The following is a 15,015-nucleotide window of genomic DNA, read 5'->3' on the forward strand; positions in this document are numbered from 1 at the left end:
GTATTTTGTTACCCTATCACCTTCTGTGTACGTTATGTCATATTCCCCAGTTTGTCTGTGAGTCCATTTGTTTTGCATAACAGTTCAAACACCAGTACATTCCTGCAGGCACTGGTGTGCATAACACATAGCAGCATAAACGCACCATCTGGGCTTGCGGAGCGCCGCTCAATGCATCACTTTGCTTGGAAGGGGTTAAGGTTTTTGTAATGGGAGGAACGTAGATGGAGGGACCGGGAGGCTATTGGTTGGATTGTGGATAGGGGCTGTACTGCCATGGATATAGGTTGCTAGCCTACTACTTCCTGCCTCTTTCAGTTTCTTCACGTAACCCGCCCTCCCGCCCTAAAAAATTTGGTTTTGTTCTACTGTTGGGTTCATTGTGTCGGCTTTCGGTGGCCGGTTTTCTGAACGGTTACTTAAATTTTATTATGAGTTCACGGTAAGTAAGTTTGGGTGTACTTTGAGGTAATTTTATAGCATTTAGAATTAGTTTACGGACATCATTTTACCAAGTGTGTCCATATAATTGGTATAAAACATATGTGGATGGCGGGGCTGGTGGCCCAATTTTTTATCCCGTAGGGGCGGAGCGTACCTCCGTCCCTGCAACTGTTGGTGGACAGGGGTAGTGGCAGAAGGTCGACCCCTGTCCTTGGATTTTTGATTTTTCGATGTCTGGGATGGAGGCAGGAGGCCGATCCCGGAACATCTGGGGCAGGAGGCTCCCTCACACATATGTTTTTTATTGCTTGTTTTTATATATTATGATGTTGATCACCCATGTTACTTTTATTATGTTTAACCGTTCTTCTCCCCGCCACCTTAGTTAGAGAGGGAAGTCTGCATTTTAGTTTTAGTATTTAATAGGCCTCCCTCTCAGTCAGAAAATAAAAGCTGACCCCTTTCACGCCAACTACAGTTGTGGTGTCTTTATTTCATAAGATAAGTGTGCTTGAGTGGCGCGTGGATGCATCTGACGTGTGAGGTTTATAACCCCTTCTGTTATCTTGCAAGTCTGGGGAGTGCACCCTTTACTGACTTTCTGCATTTGGATCTCTTATGCCCATTTGGGTAGCTACCCCAGCACTACTAACCACTACTAAGTGAGTGTGGACATACTGGAATTAAACAAAAGCAAATAAATCTGTTGCTATCACAGTTTAGCAAGGTACTACTAATACAGTTTATTCTGCATACAGTTGTAATGTACTGTATCACAGCTTAGAAAGCAGATTCCATAATTGTGTATTTGACAAAAATTTTATTTGTACATTACCATTTTCACAATTTGCTCCACGGAATCCTGGCCAGCATTTGCAGGTATAATTTCCAGGTGTCTCCACACATTCCCCATGGTGATTGCAAGATGAATCTTGGCAACTGACTATAAATAGAGATATATTTCAACAATTTGTAACTAATTAAAATTAAAAAGCCACATTTATGCATTACTAAATGTCAAACATGATTGTATAAATAGAAAGATGAATCAATTTAGAATAAAAATAAACTACTTTCAAAACACTAAAATGTTTATCAGTTGCTCAGACAGATTAACTAAAATAAGTGACACAAATAGAATAAAATGCTACACTACAGTGAAATAACATAGTTCTCCACCTTTTCTTTCCTCTGTCAGATTCCTGCAGCCACATATAGTGCATCCGGAAAGTTTAATTGGAGTCCACATGTAGTAAATTCAGTTGATTGGACATGATTTGGAAAGGCACACACCTGTCTATATAAGGTCCCACACTTGTCAAAGAAATTGTCTGTAGACCTCCGAGACAAGATTGTCTCGAGGCACAAATCTGGGGAAGGATACAGAAAAATATCTGCTGCTTTGAAGGCCTCAATGAGCACAGTGGCCTCCATCATCTGTAAATGGAAAAAGTTCGGAACCACCAGAACTCTTCCTGAAGCTGGCCGGCTGTCTAAACTGAGAGATCGGGGGAGAAGGGACCCAGTTAGGGAGGTCACCAAGAACCAAGATTGGCAGGGACACCTACCAGGCTACCAGAAGATCAGGAGACGCTGGACGGACCGTGCGAGGAGACGCTGTGACACGCTGAGAAGCCGGAACCCGGAAGTGACGAGCGAGTGCGGGTGCGCGGGAGCGCGCGCACAAGCAGGAAGGGACGGTACGGAGCAGCAGCTGTAAGGTGCAGGTGCCGCTACCAGTGCTGAGCCGAGTGCGGGCGGAGGGCAGGCGGAGGGCAGTGCGGCGAGGGAAGGGCCCCACATTGAGCCAGGGGGGAGATCCAAGCAGGGAGCAGTGCCAGGAGCCTGAGACGCTGCACCTGAGAGCATAGAAGAAGAAGGGAGCAGATAAGTATCAACTTTATCCTTTACTGTAAAAATTGTATTATTTAATTTCTATACGTATCAGTTCTTTTTATTTATTATTTATTGACCCCTCATACCTTGTATATTGTCCTATACATATAGATTGCCCTTTCTATTTTTATCTGTCACTTACTGTTTAGTGGTACTTTGTATTTGTACTTAATTTATTCCACTTAATGTATCCTTTATTGTCCCTTATTTATCTGCTTATTTATTGTCTTTTGTCCCGCATTTATTGTATTTTATATAGATCGTCCCTTAGTTTGTTTCTTTTTAAGGTAACAGGGAGTTAGCACACATTAAAATGGGTGGGGCCGAGATTGGGAATCTCACTCAGTGTGTGTCGTGCATGATGTATGCGCACCTGGCTCAACTGTCCGAGTGCGGGTACATCTGTGCGAAATGTGAGCGAACGGTTCAGGTAACTGATCTAGAGCAGACCGTTAAGCGACTGAGAGACATTCACAATCTCGAGCAAAGTTTAGATAGAACGGTGGAGGAGTTGCAGGGGGGAACACCGGTAGACGAGGAGGATCAGGTAGCCAGCTGGGTCACGGTTAGAAGGAAGAATAAAAGGGGGAGACAGGACATATCCGATCTGCCAAACCCCAACAAATTCACCCGATTGGCCGAAGATTCTGGGGATGACATTGAGGAAATGACGGAACCGGAGGAGACTGTTTCCTCTAGCAACCAGAGGAGCAGTCCCTCCGGTACAGATGGGAAAAAAGATAGTGAGGTACCTAGTCAGATTGTGGTGGTAGGGGATTCTATCATCAGGAGGACAGATAGGGCAATCTGTTACCGGGACCGTGATCGCCGTACAGTCTGTTGTCTCCCGGGTGCTCGGGTACGGCACAGCGCGGACTGGGTAGATAGATTGTTGGGAGGGGCTTGGTAAAGACCCGGCTGTTTGGTGCATGTTGGCACCAATGACAAAGTTAGTGGTAGGTGGGATGTCCTTAAGAAAGACTATAGTGAATTAAGCAAGAAAATAAAGGCAAGGACATCTAAGGTAATATTCTCAGAAATATTACCAGTGCCACGCACTAGCCCAGGGAGACAGAGGGAGATTAGGGAGGTAAATGTGTGGCTTAGAGACTGGTGTAGAAAGGAGGGGTTTGTGTTCTTGGAACACTGGGCGGACTTCTCAGTCAGGCGCCATCTTTTTTGACGTGATGGATTGCACCTGAATGAAGAGGGGGCTGCGGTGCTGGGGGGTAGGATGGTTAGAAGGTTGGAGGAGCTTTTAAACTAGGAGCCTGGGTGGAGGGTTTAGCTAGTGTCTACGGGACAAAGAGGGAGAACAGTAAAGATCAGGGTAAAGAACAATTTGGCGGAGGAGAAGGGGGGAGCGAAGGATCAGCAGGCAAGGGTATCTGCATGGGTATTGACACCGGATTTACAGACACTGGTATTGTCCGAGATATTCCAAAATGATTACCTACGGATGAGTATTCCACAACAATGCAGAATATAGAAAAGGATGTCCAAAGCATAAGGGAAGATACTAACATCAGGGGGCAGGACATAGAAAGACTTATTACGTCAAATAGTGCTAGTAGAGAGGAAGGAGGTATTAAATATGATGGGGGTGGTAATGGGGGGGAGGAGATTAACAATAGGTAAGAGTAAGTCCAGAAAGACACTTGTAAATACAGATAAGATACCATTAAAACAAACCGTCAAGGGAAACACTATGCTAAAATGTATGCTTGCAAATGCAAGAAGCCTATTGGGTAAAATGGGAGAATTGGAATGTCTTGCATCAAAATTCCAATATGATATTATAGGTATTACAGAAACATGGTGGGACGACTCCCACGACTGGGTTGCGTTTTTGGAGGGTTATTCTCTTTTTAGGAGGGATAGGGCTACCAAAAGGGGAGGAGGGATATGTCTCTTTGTTAAACCATCTCTTAAACCATGCGTAATAGATACTATCTACAAGGGGACTGGAGATAACGTGGAGTCGCTATGGGTTGAGATCACAAGTGAGGGCACTGAGGCAAAGAAACTAGTCATCGGCACGTGTTACAAGCAACCGGATATCAGCATACATGAGGAGGAACAACTCCTACAGCAAATAGAAAAAGCAGCAGGAATGGGGGACATCCTAGTGTTAGGAGACTTTAACTATCCTGTTATAAATTGGAGGAACGATTAATGTTTAAAAACTAGGAGCAACAGGTTTTTAAATACATTGAAGGATCAATTCCTGACTCAATTAGTCGAGGACCCAACTAGAGGTAAAACTATTCTGGACCTAGTTATTTCCAATAAGTTATAACGTGGACATTATATCAAACATTAAAGTTGGGGAGACCTTGGGAAACAGCGATCATTATATGATCACTTTTGACATCAGTTTCAAGAAAAATAGCTATAAGGGAGCAACCAAAACATTAAACTTTAGAAAAGCTAACTTTAATATGCTGAGACGAGCACTAAACGGCATTGACTGGGATGAGTTGTTTCATGGCAAGGACACTTCGGAAATGTGGGATACTTTAAAAGGGTTGCTTGAAAGCAATATTCACAAATTCATTCCAATGAGCAGTAAATGCAGGAGTATTAAGCACAAACCAATGTGGCTTAATAAGGAGGTCAAAGAAGCAATGGCTAATAAGAGACGTGCTTTTAAAACATTTAAATCTAATGGAGGGGAGGAGTCATTCCGGTTTTACAAGGAATGCAATAAAAGACGCAAAAAAGTAATAAGAGCAGCTAAAATTGCTAACGAAAAACAAATCGCTATTGAGAGTAAAACCAATCCTAAAAAGTTTTATAAATATATAAACAGTAAAAGGTTGAAGAAGGAGAACGTGGGCCCATTAGAGGATGAATTGGGATCCTTGACAAACGATGACAAATTAAAAGCTGAAATATTGAACAATTTTTTTCATCAGTATTCACCAGAGAGGATGCACAGGTGACAGTATTGCTTAACGACAGTGAATGTAATGACTCTTGGCTAGATACATGTTTAAGTGAGGAAGTAGTCCTGGAGAGAATAAGCAAAATAAAGATTAATAAATCACCAGGCCCAGACGGTTTGCATCCGAGGGTTATTATGGAGCTTAGGACACAGCTAGCTAAACCCCTATACCTGATTTTCAATAGTTCGATTAGATCAGGCATGGTACCAAAGGATTGGCGCATAGCTGAGGTAGTGCCTTTATTTAAAAAGGGAACTAAAAATAATCCTGGAAACTATAGACCAGTTAGTTTAACCTCTATAGTGGGTAAAATATTATAATATTTTGAGGGATAGCATAGAGGAGCACCTACATGCAAGTAAGTTTATTACTAAAAGTCAACATGGGTTTGTAAGGAACAGGTCATGTCAAACCAATTTAATTAGCTTCTATGAGGAAGTGAGCAAGAATATTGACCATGGAAAAGCAGTGGACGTGGTTTACTTAGATTTTGCAAAAGCCTTCGATACAGTGCCACATAGGAGACTGGTCCACAAATTAAGGGAACTTGTCCTTCGAAATACTATTTGTACTTGGATAGGTAATTGGTTGGACAACCGGGAACAACGAGTAGTGGTAAATGGGATGTTCTCCAGCTGGGCACCAGTAGTCAGTGGAATACTACAAGGGTCTGTTCTTGGCCCACTGATGTTCATTATATTTATCAATGATCTAGGAATAGGCCTGGAAAGCACAGTGTCAATCTTTGCAGACGACACGAAACTGTGTAAGGTAATTAACTCAGAAACCGATGTGGAATCTCTACAGAATGGGGTAAATTTACTAAGGTCCCGATTTTGACCGAGATGCCGTTTTTTCATCAAAGTGTCATCTCGGTAATTTACTAAACTCAAATCACGGCAGTGATGAGGGCATTCGTAATATTTGGAAGTCCTAGGAAAAAAATCACGAATGAATACACCATCGGTCAAAACGCGGCTGTTTAAGTATGAATCTCGGTCATTTACTAAGAAGTGCAAAGCAAAAAAAAACAAAACACTGCCGTGAAAAATTACAACTTGTAAAAAAGTGCTTAAAAAAAACAGACCTGCTTTTTTTATTCGTGATTGGATAGGCATGCACGGATCCATGAGATCCGTGCATGTATATCAGTGGGAAGGGGTGGGAAAGTGATTATTTTCTAAAAAAAAATTGCGTGGGGTCCCCCCTCCTAAGCATAACCAGCCTCGGGCTCTTTGAGCCGATCCTGGTTGCAGAAATATGGGGGGAAAAATGACAGGGGTTCCCCCATATTTAAGCAACCAGCATCGGGCTCTGCGCCTGGTCCTGGTTCCAAAAATACGGGGGACAAAAAGAGTAGGGGTCCCCCGTATTTTTAAAACCAGCACCGGGCTCCACTAGCTGGACAGATAATGCCACAGCCGGGGGTCACTTTGATATAGTGCCCTGCGGCCGTGGCATCAAAAATCCAACTAGTCAACCCTGGCCGGGGTACCCTGGGGGAGTGGGGACCCCTTCAATCAAGGGGTCCCCCCCCCAGCCACCCAAGGGCCAGGGGTGAAGCCCGAGGCTGTCCCCCCCCATCCAATGGGCTGCGGATGGGGGGGCTGATAGCCTTTTGTGATAATGAAAAGATATTGTTTTTAGTAGCAGTACTACAAGGCCCAGCAAGCCTCCCCCGCATGCTGGTACTTGGAGAACCACAAGTACCAGCATGCGGCGGAAAAACGGGCCCGCTGGTACCTGTAGTACTATTACTAAAAAAATACCCAAAAAAAGACAAGACACACACACCGTGAAAGTAAAGATTTATTACATACATGCACACAAACATACATGCATACTTACCTTATGTTCACACGAGGGTCTGTCCTCTTCTCCAGTAGAATCCAAGGGGTACCTGTTGAATAAATTCTACTCACCAGATCCCGGGTCCCAGGGTCCTCGGGGCAACCATTTGTAATCCAGGTACTTGAATAAAATAACAAAACGGAGAGCCGAGCCACGAACTGAAAGGGGCCCCATGTTTTCACATGGGACTCCTTTCCCCGAATGCCAGAAACCCACTCTGACTGATGTCTAAGTGGGTTTCTTCAGCCAATCAGGGAGCGCTACGTTGTAGCACCCTCCTGATCGGCTGTGTGCTCCTGTACTGAGTGACAGGCGGCACACGGCAGTGTTATAATGTAGCGCCTATGCGCTCCATTGTAACCAATGGTTGGAACTTTCTGCCCTGCGGTTGACCTAAAGTGACGTCACCGCTGAGCAGAAAGTTCCCACCATTGGTTACAATGGAGTGCATAGGCGCTACATTGTAACACTGCCGTGTGCCGCCTGTCACTCAGTACAGGAGCACACAGCCGATCAGGAGGGTGCTACAACGTAGCGCTCCCTGATTGGCTGAAGAAACCCACTTAGACATCAGTCAGAGTGGGTTTCTGGCATTCGGGGAAAGGAGTCCCATGTGAAAACATGGGGCCCCTTTCAGTTCGTGGCTCGGCTCTCCGTTTTGGTATTTTATTCAAGTACCTGGATTACAAATGGTTGCCCCGAGGACCCTGGGACCCGGGATCTGGTGAGTAGAATTTATTCAACAGGTACCCCTTGGATTCTACTGGAGAAGAGGACAGACCCTCGTGTGAACATAAGGTAAGTATGTATGTATGTTTGTGTGCATGTATGTAATAAATCTTTACTTTCACGGTGTGTGTGTCTTGTCTTTTTTTGGGTATTTTTTTAGTAATAGTACTACAGGTACCAGCGGGCCCGTTTTTCCGCCGCATGCTGGTACTTGTGGTTCTCCAAGTACCAGCATGCGGGGGAGGCTTGCTGGGCCTTGTAGTACTGCTACTAAAAACAATATCTTTTCATTATCACAAAAGGCTATCAGCCCCCCCATCCGCAGCCCACTGGATGGGGGGGGACAGCCTCGGGCTTCACCCCTGGCCCTTGGGTGGCTGGGGGGGGGGACCCCTTGATTGAAGGGGTCCCCACTCCCCCAGGGTACCCCGGCCAGGGTTGACTAGTTGGATTTTTGATGCCACGGCCGCAGGGCACTATATAAAAGTGACCCCCGGCTGTGGCATTATCTGTCCAGCTAGTGGAGCCCGGTGCTGGTTTTAAAAATACGGGGGACCCCTACTCTATTTGTCCCCCGTATTTTTTGGAACCAGGACCAGGCGCAGAGCCCGATGCTGGTTGCTTAAATATGGGGGAACCCCTGTCATTTTCCCCCCCATATTTCTGCAACCAGGATCGGCTCAAAGAGCCCGAGGCTGGTTATGCTTAGGAGGGGGGACCCCACGCAATTTTTTTTATGATTTTACACTGTTTAATTTAAAAAAAAAAAAAAATGAACCCCACCACGGATCACACAGATCCGACCGAGATTCATTTTTAAAAAGTCGGCAGTGTTTTGCTAATCACTGCCGTAAAAAAACTGGAAAAAAAAACGAATGACATCGACATCGGAAAACCCGAAAAGGCAAAATACGGCAGCTTAGTAAATTAGTCGTAATAAATTCAAAAAGTTGCAGTTTTACACTTTCGATGTCATTCGTGATTGAACTTTGACCTGAAACGGGAAAATACGAATCTTAGTAAATTTACCCCAATGACTTAGTTAAACTGGAATTCTGGGCGTCTAAATGGAAAATGAGGTTCAACATAGAAAAATGCAAAGTTATGCATTTTGGGACAAAAAACACACTTGCATCCTACACTCTAGATGGAGAAAATCTAGGGGTAACTATGGTGGAAAAAGATTTGGGGGTGCTAATAGATAATAGGCTTAGTAACAGTACACAATGCCAAACTGCAGCAAAAAAGGCAAGTAAAGTGCTTGCGTGCATTAAACGGGGCATTGAGACCAAGGATGAGGATGTAATCCTGCCGTTGTACAAATCATTGGTACGCCCACACCTGGAATATTGCATTCAGTTTTGGGCCCCATATTACAAAAAGGACATCGCAGAACTAGAAAGAGTTCAAAGACGAGCTACTAAATTGATTAAAGGTTTAGAGACACTGGAATACGAGGAGAGGCTTACTAAATTAAATATGTATTCACTAGAAAAGAGGAGACTAAGAGGAGACATTATTAATATCTTCAAATATGTAAAGGGGCATTACACGGAGCTAGCAACTGATTTATTTATTAAAAGAACTCTATATAGGCACTCACTGAGGCTAGAAGAGAGAAAATTCAGTACGCAACGTAGGACAGGGTTCTTCTCTGTAAGGGGAATAAAGATTTGGAACTCACTGCCGGAGGAAGTAGTAATGGTAGACTCTATAAATGCATTTAAAAACGGATTGGACAAATTTCTAAAAGGAAAACGTATCAAGGGCTTTAGCATTTAGCATACTGACATTACAATCAGTGGCGTAAGTTCGCCCCAGTCGCCCGGAGGCATGATAAGTGTTGGTGCCCCCCCCCCCCCCCCCCCCCCCTCCTACACACACGCCCTTCATATGTAGCTATCCGGCACTCATGTTGAACAGTAGTAGCGTGCTCAGGTGCCTTTCCCAATAGTAATATATATACACATACAAAGTGGACGGCACTCCAAGTCAGTCATCACAATAAAATAGACACCAGCATACCATTATAGCAAATCTACAGTACTCCCTCACCCACTAGCGTGTCACAATGTAGATGCTTTGGCGCAGTGGTGTGCCGATATACAGTATATATATAAACAACACACAAACGCCACTTTCAAGAACAATACAGCAGGGGATTAAGTCCGACTGCCCTGGCGCAGTTAATAACAATCCCCATAATTATAGGGATTGATGAGAAGGGCTCCATGTGTAGGCTACACAACAGCTCTTCTTCCTATTTTAACACCATAAGTACCTGTGTAGCAGCCTATAAAGTGGGTGACCCCCGCATCAGCAGTGTGTGGATGGGCTCCGCAGCAGAATGACGGAAGACGCAGAAATAACTCTGATATCCCGCTCAGTATAGGGGGCACAACGTCCAGTGACTGCTCTCTACACTCTCACATACAGCAGGCAGGGTGGCGGACGTGGAGAATTAAGCAGATGTTCATCACAAGGCTTTCTCTCCTAGCATTAGTCCTGATCACAGTTCAGGGACAAATCATAGGGAAGTGTGGAGGTGGCAGGTCACACTGGAGAAGGAGGAGGTGGATAGCAGCTCCCAGGACTCTAGTCTGCACTCCTTCTCCCCGGCCAGAGGCGAGAACCAGACAGCTGTACTATTGCGAGACCTGTCACATAGAATTTGATGGCAGATAAGAAATACTTGGCCAATGTAGTCTGCCCCTGTACACTCATGTACTAGGGTTAATATTTGTTGGGAGCCAAATAACCTACCTATCCAGAGTACCTGGTGGTAACCACGCCAGCAATGGGAGACTATACAAACTCTACACAGTCAGGGCCATGGCGGGAACAGAACCCATGACCTCAGTGCTGTGATGCATAATGATAACCATTACACCGTCCACACAAAAGGGAGTATGCAAGTCACTGTATTCCATGGACACTAACATACTGCGCACTGATACAGTAAATGATAATACTATATATATATATATATATTCATCTTGTGGTTCAGTACTCACTATTGTATATGCAGTTGCCTGGGTGCCCTTGCTGATAATGATGTATATAAGTGTGGCGTCCTTTCCTTAGATGCTCCCAACACCAGGTGAGAGATACTGCATGGCACTCCAGGACTTATTTAAATCAATAAACTTTTACCGCAATATATCAACGATTCTGGGTTATATATTGCAGTAAAATGTAATTGATTCAAAGACGTCCTGGAGTGCCATGCAGTATCTCTTACCTGGTGTTGGGAGCATCTAGGGATGTCACACTTTGCCTATATCTATATCTATCTATCATCTATCTCTATCTATCTATTTATCTATATATTTTATTTTTTTATAGGACTGTGAGCCTGACACTCCTTTGAGGGTACAATGAATTCTTGCTGTGGTGCCCTCCTTAGGTCAAAGCAACGGTCTCATATAGATGTAGAATTCAGTGGCACTCCACAGACTTCTATACAGTTAATACTCCATACTTTATTTAATTCATGGATTAATTATTTATTATTAATATATTCAAGTCTGTGGAGTGCCACTGAATTCCACATCTCTCTCTCTCTCTCTATACATTTACTTATTCTGGTGCCCCCACAAGAAGTTTTAATATATTGCTGGGAGGTGCTGCACTTAGGATCCCTTCAGTAATGACACACACAGCAGCACCTTTATATAATCAATATTTCAATCTGGTACTATAGATTGTCATCAGGTATGGTATCCTGGTGACAATCTATAGTACCAGATTGAAATATTGATTATATAATGGTGCTGCTGTGTGTGTCATTATTGAAGGGATCCGAAGTGCAGCACCTCCCAGCAATGTATACAATAAGACCCCCACCCCGCGCGCGCGCCCCCCAATCACCGGCTTTCGGCACGCACGATTATGTGACCATCACAAGGAAGGGTAAGTGAGGCTGCCCTGGACCTCCACTTACCCGCAGAGCCGGAGCACACAGCGGCTGGCCGGTGGGATTTTCCCTCAGAACGCTGAGGGTGCTCATGCTGCTACGAGCTCCTCCTCTTCCGGTGACAGGTTCCAGGCTGCGATTAGCTCCTCCAGTCCTCCTGATCTGCGGGCTCCCCCTGACACTGACACGAAAGCTCCTCTTCAGGAGTCAGGCAGCGGGAGACAGTGTGGAGGAGATGCGCCCCCTTGAGGCCAGGAGCCCGGCGGCAGCCGACTCCACTGCCTCCCAGAGTTCCGCCCCTGATTACAATTATCTGGGAGTGGTAGGAATCATTGCTGTAAATCGGTACTAAACCATTACTTCAGCATGCACATTATAAAATAAACAGATTTATGCAGAATACAGGTTGAACCCGATGGGCATTTTGCCTCTTTTCAACCTCACTGACTATGTAACTATGTAACCCGATGGTCACTATGTCAGCGCTACAGCATTCCTCTGTGGAGAGAGGAGAACCTTCCAGAAGGACAGCCATCTCTGCAGCATTCCACCAATCAGGCCTGTATGGTAGAGTGGCCAGATGGAAGCCACTCCTTAGTAAAGCACATGGCAGCCTACCTAGAGTTTGCCAAAATGCACCTGAAGGACTCTCAGCCCATGAGAAACAAAATTCTCTGGTCTGATGAGGCAAAGATTGAACTCTTTGGCGTGAATGCCAGGCGTCATGTTTGGAGGAAACCAGTCACCTCTCATCACCAGGCCAATACCATCCCTACAGTGAAGCATGGTGGTGGCAGCATCATGCTGTGGGGATGTTTTTCAGCAGCTGGAACTGGGAGACTAGTCAGGATAGAGGGAAAGATGAATGCAACAATGTACAGAGACATCCTGGATGAAAACCTGCTCCAGAGAGCTCTTGACCTCAGACTGGGGTGACAGTTCATCTTTAAGCAGGACAACGACCCTAACCACACAGCCACGATATCAAAGGAGTGGCTTCAGGACAACTCTGTGAATGTCCTTAAGTGGCCCAGCCAGAGCCCAGGCTTGAATCCAATTGAACATCTCTGGAGAGATCTGAAAGTGGCTGTGCACCGACGCTTCCCATCCAAGCTGATGGAGCTTGAGAGGTGCTGCAAAGAGGAATGGGTGAAACTGTCCAAAGATAGATGTGCCAAGCTTCTGGCATCATATTCAAAAAGGCTTGAGGCTGTAATTGCTGCCAAAGGTGCTTCAAAAAGTATTAAGTAAAGGCTGTGCATACTTATGTACATGTGATTTCTTAGTATTTATTTTTAATAAGTTTTCAAAAATCTCAAAAACACTTTTTTCATGTTGTCAGTATGGGGTATTGTGTGTAGAATTTTGAGGGGAAAAAAGATTTTATTTCAGTTTGGAATAAGGCTGTAACATAACAAAATGTGGAAAAAGTGAAGCACTGTGAATACTTTCTGGATGCATTATAAGTGTCAATGATGGCTTCACAGGAAGGCAGCTTAGCCATCAGTAAAATACCAACGGCTGGATCACCGACACCCACCCGTAATTCCCACTCAATTGGTGGGTCCACCAACCGAGTGGGAACAGAACCTGTAGCTCGCCACTGGGCCCAAAGCGTGGTGAGTGCAGGAAGCCCGCAAGGGGACTCGCTGACGGTATTCCGGCAGACTGAATGCTGCTCTCTGTATCCTGACAGCCGTCATCCCGTCTGCCAGTATTTCAAACCGATAATCTTCACATGAATTATATTTATGTAGATGACAGAAACTTTGCTTCTCCCATCTTTTGTTCAAAACACACCATCTCTGGTTAGGTCTGTTCATACTGAGAAAAGTAGGGAAGTGGCAGTATTTCCTTGCTTTCTCCAAGAGTGCAGCACTTTCACCGGTCCATAGGATCCATTCTGCGCACAAGTATGAAGACGCATGCGCACTAGGTTAAAAATATGTTTCCATCTTTCATATTTGCAATAAAGATCCCGGCAGAGCCCAGATTTCTCTTCACTAGGATATGCTCTTTTTACTTGGTCCAAGGGAAGATCCAGGGGGTGGGCAATTAGTGTGATTGCCTTCCCCCTCCTATTCCTGTGCTATAATTCTTACCTATCCGTTACTACTGGCCGCTGTATGGCAGCTCAGCAGCAAGTGGTAAATCATGCAGGGGGAAAGAGTATCTGTACATCAGCCTCCCTGGACCCTCCTGAGTCCAGCTGTACTAGTGAGACAGGCTGCTGTCACTGAGCAGTGGCAGTCTCCTCTTGCCCCCCACATCATGTGCTGCTGCTATGCTATACAGCAGCCAGTGTTAGCTGACAGACAAGAATGGCTACAGGTTGGGATTCCCCCCCTGACTTGGTCTGTCCTAGCAGATCTTTTTATATAGAAATACAGAAGATTACAGATCGTGAAAAGTGCCAATATTTTTCTTCTGTTTAGCTCAATGTTTACTAATACCCCTTTCAGATTGACAATATCCAGGTCGCACCCGGGAATGTGTACACAGGTACTTCCCAGGTGTGACCCGACTTGAGACCCCTTCAGACTTGCGGCCCGACCTGGCATATTGCCGGGTTGGTGACGTCATCACTGACGTTAATGAAGGCGGTGCTTGGAGATAATCATCTCCAAGCACCGCCTCCTCCTATGCAGAGAACGGGTGCCGGGTAGCCTTGACCAGGCATACCCGTCCACACTGCACCGCATCCCGGGTTGATTCCGGATTCAACCCAGGTCGAGACCTGGGATGAAATGCAGGGACGCTCGACCCGGGATATTCTTTCAGGACCCTTTCACAGTGAGCAAATTCCCGGGTTGATGCGCATTTATGTGCAATAACCCGGGAAATATTTGTCAGTGTGAAAGTGGTATAAATAGAATCTTATGCATTCATTAATTTAGTGCTTAAAGTGGTCCTAGGGAGGTGATGGAACTCACCTCCCCCCCACCGCCGTGTGCCTGTGGCACGCACCACAAAAGGGGTGTGGTCTCAAAAAGAAAGGGGTGTGGTCACCCAATAGTATCCCCAATTCAAATTACGTCGCACAGTAGCACAATCTTATTTACATGACATGACATAGAAGTGTCCCTTATTCATGTTATGACACACATTAGTGCCCCTTATACAGAAAGCCCACAGTAGTAGCACCCCAAATACACATAATGCTCACAGTAGTAGTGCCCCTTATGCAATTCCCTCTGTAGTGGTAGTGCCCGCAGTGGTAGTGCCCCTTAT

At 45.1% G+C, this 15,015-nt stretch overlaps 1 protein-coding gene across 1 annotated transcript in view; it reads right to left on the reverse strand.

Annotated features, from left to right (window-relative positions):
- LOC134957991 (E-selectin-like) overlaps positions 1-15,015 on the reverse strand; it is a 357,129-nt gene that overhangs the window by 221,353 nt on the left and 120,761 nt on the right. Inside the window, exon 4 of the mRNA XM_063940282.1 lies at positions 1,280-1,387. Coding sequence (XP_063796352.1) covers positions 1,280-1,387 — 108 coding nt within the window. The remainder of the gene's footprint in view (positions 1-1,279; positions 1,388-15,015) is intronic.

Source organism: Pseudophryne corroboree, chromosome 9, assembly GCF_028390025.1.
Source record: "Pseudophryne corroboree isolate aPseCor3 chromosome 9, aPseCor3.hap2, whole genome shotgun sequence".
In the NCBI taxonomy this organism is placed as follows: domain Eukaryota; kingdom Metazoa; phylum Chordata; class Amphibia; order Anura; family Myobatrachidae; genus Pseudophryne; species Pseudophryne corroboree.